The 11,538-nt window shown below is 37.8% G+C and overlaps 1 protein-coding gene across 1 annotated transcript in view; it reads left to right on the forward strand.

Annotated features, from left to right (window-relative positions):
- CYYR1 (cysteine and tyrosine rich 1) overlaps positions 1-10,409 on the forward strand; it is a 72,638-nt gene extending 62,229 nt beyond the window's left edge. Inside the window, exons 3-4 of the mRNA XM_036243420.1 lie at positions 3,027-3,184; positions 10,056-10,409. Of these exons, the coding sequence (XP_036099313.1) occupies positions 3,027-3,184; positions 10,056-10,189 (292 nt within the window). The 3' untranslated portion in view covers positions 10,190-10,409. The remainder of the gene's footprint in view (positions 1-3,026; positions 3,185-10,055) is intronic.
- The last annotated feature ends 1,129 nt before the right edge of the window (positions 10,410-11,538 follow it).

The following is an 11,538-nucleotide window of genomic DNA, read 5'->3' on the forward strand; positions in this document are numbered from 1 at the left end:
ACTTTGCTGAACTCACTTTATAAATATAATATAAGAATTTGGCACTTGTTCAAAAAATGTGATCAGTGAAAATAAATACAAACCAATCGAGTCTCAAAGGGTACATTTTGGCTTGAATTTCTTTCTTAATCAATCAAATAATTTACTATTGAACTCCAGTGAACAAATGTGTTATTGTGTGGATCAGCCTATCATTCTCAACACCTTCAAGACCATTTTTTACTCTTGTTTTTGTATATCTCTTTGATGTCTAGGCAATGTAAATATTTCTTGACGTCTCCCACTAAATCATCAAAATTTAGCCACACAAGATGGAATTGGAATGATCCCAATTTAATAGAAGTTGAATGCAGTCTCATGCTTTCTTGGTTCTGGTATGGTTTTTGGGAACCTTTTCACAGGGACCTCAGAGTACCTGTATACTCCTTAAAACTGCTATTTCAACATTAAAGATTTCTTTTTGTTTATACTATGTGCTAATTTTGTCAAAGGAGTTGTATTAGGTAAGAGTAGGTCAAGCAGCGTGTCACACACACACAAACAAAAATAACAGGTTTTTGGAATAAATTTGAATAGATTATTTCTGTCTCATATAAAGGAAATTCAGAGATCAAGGTTAATCTGTTCCCGACTCTAGCGGCTGCACCTGGCATTGAAGGATTCCTGGGGTGCTCGAATACATAGGCCTACAGTCTATACGTACAGTAATTTTAATTTTAATTGTAATACAGGGGTGTCTAATTGACCCAGACAACCGAACACACGCTGTATCATTTTCACTGTCTCAATCAACTTTTTAATGAATATATTTGAAACAACCATGATAGAGTGAAGCCACGGAAGTCAAGGCACGAAGTGGCGAGGGATGACTGTAGGCAACTCGGGGCTGATATAGCATCTTCATGTACATGTTAGGGATGCACACTTCATCAAACTCACGCCTCCCCCATCCCGAGGCAGATTGTCTGCATGGTCTGACATGGGGACTAGAGCTCAGCCATTAATGTCCACATTTCAGAAAGCAGGAGGGTGAGCAGATGAGGAAGAAGGGATCAAAAGCCCACTCCACCCATCTTTTAAGAAGTTTTATTGAGTGATGTCACAAAATATTTTACTTACAACTACTTTCTAAAACTTTACCACATTTAAAAAATATATACTAGTTTTAAGAGTATCTGGAAGATGACCCTGGTCGGGTAGCCCCGTTGGTTAGAACATCATCCCAATTCACCAAGGTTGCAGTTTCGATGCCCAGTCAGGGTATATACAAGAATCAACCAGTGAATGTATAGATAAGTGGAAAACAAATCTCTCTCTCTTTCTCTCTCGCTCTTTCTCAAATCAATAAATTTTCAAAAGTATCTATAATATATATTATTTATTTTAGGTACATGTACCCAATTAACCCTCAAGAATTCTTTCATGAAAGAAAATGTAGAGGACAGATATTGAGGTTGCTACTTATCTCTGCCACAGGAGTAGAGCCAGTAAATCAGAGAAATTTATTCATTTACAGAAACATTAGTTTCTAATTTTATTATTTTGACCATAACAGAGAAATTACCTACAAAGCCCCAAGAAAGAGGATATGTAGAGTGAAGTTATTAGAGAGAAGGACTAGCATGAAACAGGCAAAGTAAACATCTTTGGCGTATCTGAATTTTACGGCATATATTTGCAAGTAATATAGGCTTATTGGGAAAATCATATAGATTGGTGTTTCAACCTCCATTAACATTTTACATGTGGAATTGTAACAATAGTAATAATTTAATCACTTGACATTATAACTCTCATTTGATATATATGTGTGTGTACATGTATGTAGCTAGACATCGATACAGACACTGACACACAGATACAGATGAAACAGATAAAAGTATCGCTATTCCTGGGGACTTACTGTTATTAATGGAAGCTGTGGAACTATATACTCTTAATTTTGAAAACCATATCACTTGAGTTTGTTTTTATATTCTTACCATTCTGCAATGATTTATTAAAGCAACATAGAGGGAAGCTAATCCTTTTAGATTAAGCAAGTCAGAATTTTACTAAATTATATACCTTTAAGTTTAAAATAAAACATTGGTACTGAAAGTTTATGAACCTGAAAATAGAATAGTCTGAAGAAGAATTTTGCCAAGTTTTCTTTTTTTTTTTTTTGGTTCAATATTGTTTAATATAATAACTTGTATGGCTCTTATATTATTTAATATAATCATTGCTAGATTATATTATACTGCCTGTTGAAAATTTACATTTTGATAAAGATTTCCCCCATTACTTTCCAAAATGGTGCATAAATAAACTTCTACAAATGATGTTCTCTACACAGAATGATAATGTTGACTCTTTCATGCAGCATTTTCTTTTTCTATGATTTCCTTGCATGAGAAAAAACGTTCTGGAGAAAAACATTAACATTGATAAAATAGAGGTTTTGTTTACATTCCTGAATTTAATGGGACTCTGTCACAACTGTGCTCTGTATAATTTTTAAAAAAGCTTTTGCTTCCTTTGTTTTGTTAAGACAAAAAATTCTAGTTCTACTTTATGAAGAGTTTTAATGAGGATGAATGTTAAATTTTATTTAATATTTTGACATTTATCAAGTTGTCCTCATTAGACACATTTACTCTACAGAAAATAAATTCTTTGATGTTTAAGTACATAGCAGAATGTGTTGTTGTTTTTGTTGTTTTTGTTATTATTATTATTATTATTTCAGAGAGCATATCTGGAGAATTGTGTTTTGTACAACTACTTGAATGTTTAAAGCTAGAATCTAAATGATGGGTTTACTGTTCTGGAAGAGAATTCCCTAAAGATTTAAACTTTTATTTATTCATTGAAATACACAAGACTATTTAACCAAACCAGGGAGTGTTTATTTTTTTTTAACATTGTTCTTAAGAAAATTCGTAAAAAAAAAAACTTGTCATATAGGCATTGAGCTGTATTTGAAAGTCTGAAGAATCCTTATGAGACTTTGCAATAAATGTACTTCCGTTTTTCCTTTTTAGGGGGACGGCAATCGCCGGCATCGTCTTTGGAATCGTGTTTATCATGGGGGTCATCGCGGGCATCGCCATATGCATCTGCATGTGCGTGAAGAACAACCGCGGGACCCGCGTGGGCGTCATCAGCTCCGCCCGCATCAATGCCATAGCCTCCTACCCTGGTGAGCAAGACTGCTCCCTTCTCAAGGGAGAGTCAGAACTGTCACCTACACTGGCCTCCTTGGAGAGAGGAAACATTACAGAATCTCACTGGAGTAATCTCCAAGTATGTAGTGTGTTTCTAAATTAACGTAGATAGATAATCTAACTCTCATTGGAGATTACTTAGATCCTAATAATAAACACCCACCCAATATTTGAAGATATTCATATTTTTAATGGTTATCTCATTGACTACAATCAGCCAGAGTTAAGAGAAGTAAACAATTCATACCTACTGTGTCTATCTGCCACTAATTCTGACAAATAATTATGGAGAAAGTCTAAATTATGGGCCTGAATAAACTGGCACCTAACTGATAGGTATGTATGTTTTGAGAAAAAGTATTGAAAGTTTTTATGTGTCCTCTTTATGCAAATAAAACAGTTTTCACACAATAGTAAATTCTCAACAAAGAGCAAAAGTAACATCATTTGACAAGTATTTATCGAAAATCTGATAGAAGTTTCGCATATAAATATCTTGAACATACATGACTCCATTAACTGTATTTTTCACCAGACGATTCAGACAGTGTTTTCTAAGTCAATCTGTATATGTACGATTTGACATATAAAAAGGAGTCAAGCTCTAAATTTAGCATATCCTTAGGAAGGTAACTTCTTATCCATACGCATGTCCTCTCTCAGTCTCTATAGAAAGAACTAGTGTAACTTCTACATGCATTCGGCCTTTTGCATCAATTCCCTAGTCTTTCCTTCCTTGCTTAACCTTTTCCCTATCATCTTCACCTTGAGGAAGCAAATTTCAGATGAATGTGAGAATAACCACTTCTACCATTTCTCCTTTGCCAGTTTCTCCCCCTCTCCAGGACCTTCACGTTGCAGTACCTCTAGCCTTGTCTTCTGCATCTGCATCTACTCTTACTTCTTTGATTGTATCCTTTGGCCTCGTGGTACTTAGTAGCATTTACGTGCTAATGGTTCTCAAAGTTATGTATTCCACTCCAAACCTCTTTCCTGAATTTCAGATTTATTTGACTCATCTACCTATTAGATATCTTCACTTGGATGCTGGATACATATCTCAAATTTAACATGTCTAAAGTAGTGCTTCTGATGATCCCTCCAAACCCTCCTCCACCTACAGCATTTACCATCTCAGTTGATGGCATTTCTAGTCTCCAAGTTGCTCAGACTAAAAATCTTGGACTCATCCTTGACTCCTATCTTTCCTTCAAACCTACAGGCAATCTATCAGGAAAACTTCTCAGCTCCATCCTTAAAATAGATATGATATCTGACTACTTTTCACAGTGCCCATTGTTTCTTCCCTGCTGAAAGCCACCAAGCTCTCACTCTGTCACTGAGATAATCTTCTAACTGCTCTCCCAGAATCCACCCTTGGCCGCCAGGGTCTGTTCTCAACAGAATAGCTAGAGTGAACCTTTCAAAATAGCGGTCAATTCATATCACTACTCTGATTAAATTCGTCAATAGCTTCCCGTTTCCCCCACAGGATGAGTCAAAGCCAGTGGTTCCTATTTTATCTAAAGTAAAAGACAAATTCTTTTCCAGAGCCTTCAAAGCAATGCATGATCTAACTCCTCTTTCTATTTCTTACCCCTCATTTCCTTCTACTCTCCCTCTTGTCACTCTGGCTCCAGTCATACTTCTTCCCTTGCTGTTCCTTGAACAAACAGGACACATGCCCATTTTAGGGTTTTGTCTGGAACACTGTCTCCCTGATCACCCTACTTAAGATTGTAATGTGTCCCTCCCCACAGCTCCCAATCCTCCTTACCTTACTTTTTCTCCCACTGTTTTTAGTCTTCTAATATGCTGTATAGTTTACCTAATTGTTACATTTATTGTTTGTTGTTTATCCTCTCATTCCAGAATATTAGTTCTGTGAGTCAGGGATGTTTGTCTATTTTGTTCACTACTAAATACCAAACATATAAAATCGGGGCTGGCACATAATGGGCACTCAGCAGATGTGGGTAAAAGAATGGAGAACACAGCTCATGACAAGACCTGGTTTAGATGGCAATAGTTAGGGGATTTACCTTAGATTTCACCCTTGCTTGTGTAGCTTTTACTCACTGCAAAGGCAACTCACGATTTTGAATATTCCTGACTTAGTGAGAATATTGTTGGGGTTAGTGTAATGATGTTTGGACTAGAGTTTAAAGAAAAATAGGGGAATTATTTTTTATTCTTCACATCTCCCCATTATTACCTGGTCAACCCATCACCCAAGAGAACAGAGGAGAATCAGAGACATTAACTGGAGAGAAGGCAAAGAGAAATGCTCTGTAGATAACATTTCGGATACACTTTTGTTTGACCAAGAAAAGTTTAGTTAAAATTAATTTTTAAACATTTAAAAATAGTATTTATAAAATTAGAATAGAAGGTACGAAATATTTTTATGTGAAATCTTGTGTTGTTGTTGTTTTTTTGTTTGTTTGTTTTTGTTTGTTTGTTTTATCCTCACCTGAGGACATTCTTTCATTTTTTTGTTCAGATAGAGTGGGAGGGAGACAGAGGAGGAGAGAGAGAGAGAAACATCAACGTGAAAGGGACACATCGAGTGGCTGCCTTCCACACCACCCAACCAGGGCCGGGGACAAACTGCAACCAAGGCACATGCCCCTAGCGGGAACCGAACCCGGGTCTCCCTGCACCACAGACCAACGCTCCAACCGCTGAGCCAAACCGGCCAGGGCAATCTTGTGTTTTTTAGGGTTTGAATTTTCTATTTCATGCATAGAAACATGTTTTTTAAACTTTATAGTGACACCATTAATACTGGCAGATCACAGAGGCGTGTTGCAATTTTAGTAAATGCATGGTTCTGGGAACTGAATATAATGCAAGAAATATAATAAACCTTATGGTAAAAGCATTTTTACTGCAAAAAGACAAGGTCTTCAGAACATAATGTGCTTGATTACTTCTCATTTCCTTCTCAAATACACTAATTAAGCTTTTACTTAAAGGATAGGGAAACAACTCGGTAGAATCAAATGCTTTTCAAAATCTTTCATGTGTGGAAATATGAAATGTCTTTACCCACATTAATTAATTAACTCTGTAAAAGTAGAGATAGTCTGGAGGCCACATAAATGGGTAGAAAATAATTTAGCCAAGGTTATATTATCCCTTGGTGAAAGTGCTCAGTGGGGAACCCCACAGTGAACATAATTACTCTGCACTGCAGAGATTAGCAAGAAAAGGTAATCTGCCACCCCTGACCCTTTGTTTGGACAGTGACCTTCTAAAATAGGTTTTTATTCCTGTCATGTTGGGCAGGATGAATGGTATCCTGTTGAATTACAATTATTTTTAAAACCATATGTGAAAATAAGAATTATTTGTCCAGTCTTAGATTTCCACTGCTTGCCAGAAATTCAGTGTAAACAAAAAAAACTGATCCTTTTAGCCCCCTTTTAAGAAGTAGGTTTGGATCATACACACCTGAAAGAAAATGATACAGAAAGACCATAACAAAGAGCTTTGCAAAGATGCAAAAATCAAATGCCAATGAAAGGAAGACACACATTTTAATGCTAACAAGAGAGTTGAGATTTTAAGTGCACTAATGAGTATCCTGATGATTGATTGATAATAGATGATAGATAGATAGATAGATAGATAGATAGATAGATAGATAATAGATAGATAGACAGATAACCAGACATAAACAATGGAGAAGGATGGGGAGGCTCCTGCTAACAGAAAAATGCCAAAGGATGTATGTAAAAAGAAATTGTGAAGTTGGAAAACTTATCACTTTAAAACGTTATAGAGGTTTGGGACAGGAATCATCAATTGATGGTAAATCTGGGGGGAAAGATGGCTGAAGAGGATACGAGCAAGCTCTTAAAGTGTCGATTTTCAGATTCTTTTCTTTTTCACATAACTTTTATTGCAGTATATTTTTACAATTATTCTATTGCATTATCAGTTGTTAATTTATTACTGTGCCTAATTTATAAATTAGAATTTACCATGGGTATGTACGTATAAGAAAAGCTTCCTTCTTCACTTTTCTCCGCACCCTCCTCCACCTCCTCCTAATCCTTTTTCCTTCTCCTCTCCCTTGTCCTCCTTCGTGTACAGATTCCTGTTCATTTGAAAGTGGAGAAACCAGACAACATTTCGACCAGGGAATAAAAATTAGAAAGTGAAAACATATAGCATTTTACATGGCCACAAGGACTACATAAAGATAATATTTGCTAAATCGTGGTGACAAAATTATGATCTTTCTGTTTCTAAGTTTTCTCAAATAACGTTGTATAGTTTCGGTAACACCATGCATCTTCCCTTCACATTTGCTTCGGGAATGTTGGCCTGAGTGGGCGAAAAACATTACATTCCTTCTCTGAATTTCATAGCATCCTTAAACTTTCTAATATCGTAGACAACTATAATGACATTAAGGATAAATGGCATGCTTGCTCTACTTAAATCAGAAAGTTGGAATATTGGTAATGAAAAAATCTCTAAGACACCATATCTCTGTCTGCCTTCATATATCTTTTAAAGATGACTTAACCTTTAAGGAAGAGCAAATCCTGTTAGATTTAATCCCAAATTCTAAAAATTGATACCATGCAAAGTAACTTCCTAGTGAAACCTTATTATCTCCCAGAAAGAAAGATAGCACAGCCCACAGCTGTACACGTATTATTTCAAACTGTCTTCCAGGAGCTGGTACCATAAACAATGTGCCATGTCTATTTCATGATGGATGGTCCTCCAAATATTGCTCTCCAGCATTATATTATCTCTTCATCGAAATGCAAAGGCTATATGAATGCAAGAATACTGTTTCGTATGTTAGATTTTCATGTTCAACAGGCAGCTGTATAAACCATAGGGAATCTCACTGAAATGTCCTCCAGCCGTTTTTATGCAGATGGCAAAACATAAACGCTTTGTTACCGAGGCAAAACCACACGCTGCGGCTCGATGACAGAGAATGATGCAGGCGGTCTGTAGAACCCTTCAGTTTGTGCTCCTCACGTGGGAGGCAGGGGAAAGCTTCGGTATAAAAACAACTTAAAGCCACATGCTGAAAAGAAACAGTTCAATGAGGATCCAGCTATAACTTCCTATTTTACATGGAGGTTGCATTTCTTAGCCTGGAGGAAGTTTATTATGCATCTCCTTGTCTCAGTCCTCCTGGACATAATGAAGCAAAGGAGTGGGTGTAATGCTGAGGGAGCGTGTGTTTAGACTCCACAGGAGTTATTCTATTTTGTTGTAGAAAACGAGGCTTGGGACAGCCCAGCCTTCAAAGGTCACAGGCAGCTATGGGGAGGCTGTAGACATCAGTGCTGCTCGCTCTATGAAGCACTGTCCTCGGCCAGGAGCCCTTAGCCTGCTCAGACCACGAGAGACTTGCAAAGCCTTTGCTTATCAAAGAAGTCCTTGGAGGATAGCCCACTCAGTTCGGTGTCTCCATCTTCCTCTGAGGTGACTCCGTCTGCTTCTCATATCCCTGAGGATAGGCAGAGCTGTAAATGGTTCAAATCATCAAACTCCTGGTAAACTTAGCTAACTTAAAGGGACCCAGAAGAAACAGTTTGTGTTTGCAAAGAGGGTAAAAAGCCGAGTGTTTGTGCATGCATACCTCTCAGAACACTATCATAACGTTATTGGTACAAGTACATTTTAGAAGACATCTTAGAAACAAACCAGTTTGTTGAAATGTTGCTTGTTCTTTCTTCCCATTCTAATGGTAGGAGCCTGGCCTTTTGTTTTTGTTTTTGCACTGTTATGATACTAGTCTTGTGATTTGGTCTACATTCACTGTAAGCAAATAGACATGGCAATTCCAAGTAGAATCATGATCTTGATGATGATTAAAGTACTAGCAAGTCATCAGAGGGTTTGCTGAGGGTTTGCTCAGATGTTGCAGAACGACAGGGTTCTTAAAGACACGGTGTACTCAAGGGATACCTCTCTTCCTGGAGATGGCATGGAGATCTCTAAAAGACACACATCCATACATAGTCATAATGAAGTATATTAAATGTAATTTTTTTTTTAAAAAACTGACATATTATTATAAAAATTAATAAGAAAAAATTCAAATAATATTTAGAAAACTAACTTCATTTTTATTTGCAAACCTTTGTCCTCTTTTTTTTTTTTTTTTTGCCTTGTTTTTATAATGGTTCCATGACCTTCCAAGTATGGGAGCCCAGTACTGGGTGCCCAATATTTCAACACCTTTTTTTATTCTCCACACCTTTCTCCACCTCCCCAGTCATCGCCTAAGTGCTCAGTGCCTAAGGGTGCTCATGATTTCCCTCCCCCCTCTGCCATGCGTCCCTTTAATCCCTCACATAGCTCTTGTATCATCTCACTTTTCTTTGGTCTACCTCAATTCATACTGCAGAGAAAACTCTCCTCAAAGTACATGTACTAGCACATTTTAAAAAGTCTCTGATAATTGCACATCATGCACTTTTTATGTGATTTTCAAAGCCCACTATGACAATAATACAATCTGATTTCTCAAGCTCTTTCCCATTTCTCCCCTCCATGTACTTTTTGCTTTGAACAAAAAGGTTCCCCTGCGTCTGTGCTTTTGCTCACGCTTGAATTGTCCCCTAGCCTCTTCTCTGCCTGCTCCTTCAACGTCATGTTTCCAAGAAACTTACCCTAAGCCACCAACCCTAAACACTTGGTCAATGGCACCACTTTTTCTAGCACAGACCTTCAGCCTGATAAAACTCAGATTTCTGTAGGCAAAATGACGTCCCCTCCCAAAGCACCCAACCCAGTGGCACAAACACGGTGGACTCTCAGGTATTTGCTCCCTCCCTGATGCCCTTTTCTTTTTCTTTGCAGTGGCACCGCCCCCCTATAGTTACAACCATGAGATGGACTACTGTGCAGAACTGCCTCCTCCCTACTCGCCAGCCCCGCCAGCTTCAGCACAGCGTTCCCCACCCCCGCCTTATCCTGGACATTCACGGAAATAATCCTTCTCCTGGAAGAGAATATGCGCAGCCACAGATCTTGCCCTGAATAAAATGCCTCTCCTCCGAAACAGACAGGAATGGATTGCTGCAAGGAACAGTCCTTTGGGTCAAACAAGGTTTCCAGTGGAACGGCCGGGCTAAGAGACACAGAGTTTTCCACCCTTCTCAGAGCGGACCCCATCTGGAGCACGGTGTTAGGTTCGATGGAACCCCTTGGAAGAGATGTACTGATCAACCTAAGCGCATTTGGAGGAGGGTAGGGAGACAGACAGATGATCTGAAAATGGTGTTGCATAAGGAAATTGCAATACTAATCCAAAGAACAGATGTATATAAGACAGGAAGTAGCCTGGACTACATAAAGAAGCCACTATATCCTATATTCCATGTAGCTTTAAGAGTCAGAACTAGAACTGTTCATTCTTTCGTTCATCAAGAAATGCTGATCACGTGAGTGAGAGCCTACTCTGTGCCTTATACTGTTGGAAGCACTGGATGGAGGTGACAGGAACTTTGGTTTCAGTGTGAGAAAGAGCAGTTGGGGCTTTTGTGAAGTGCCCTGTTACGGAGACTTCAAACGGAACCTGGCTGGCTGGCTGTTAGGGTTAGCTAAATCAAATGGTTGAAGGGTCCCGGGGCCCTCAAAGTTCTGCTCGTGTTATATATAGGTGTGGGGTAAATCTGTATGCCTCCAAAAAAGAAAACTACTGGAATAGTTGAATCGTAACCATTTAATTCGAGAGTTAACAGGGGATCAAAGGGATTCCAAGTTGCTTGAAGCCAAGAACTCTTCAATGCTAGCTACTGCCACCTAAAAACCATCTGACTTTAATTAGTGTATTACGACAAAGGTTATTCCAGTGGTGAACAAAAGGGAAATCTCTCAAGTTCCACAAGCAACAAATTCTTCACTTCAGAGTAAAAGATTAAAAGCCGAATATTTCCATTTTATGACAGGAAGTAAAATCTCAGAACTTGACCATGAAGATATACAAGTTTACAAAAAGAAGAAGAAAAAATGAAGTTTGGATTCTGTTCTGTGGAATTCCATTTATACATAGTTTGGATAAATTTCTGTTTCTCTTTTGTGATATTTTGATCATCTATTCCCTTGAAAAGGTTACAAAGTTAATGGAAAAGTTAAGATAGCAACATCAAATTGTTGCCTCATGCCAAAATCCAAATGTTATGAAGTGCCTATCTTTAGGTGTAAAAGTTGTTAATTAATAATTCTAATGTGCCATATTTTTGCTGCAAGTGACCTTAACATTTGTATTTTTATGTCGGACATTTCATGTATTTAAAATTTATACTGAGAAAATATTGGGAATAGATGATTAAATTGTTGT

Source organism: Molossus molossus, unplaced genomic scaffold (genome assembly GCF_014108415.1).
Source record: "Molossus molossus isolate mMolMol1 unplaced genomic scaffold, mMolMol1.p scaffold_m16_p_5, whole genome shotgun sequence".
Classification (NCBI taxonomy): Eukaryota; Metazoa; Chordata; class Mammalia; order Chiroptera; family Molossidae; genus Molossus; species Molossus molossus.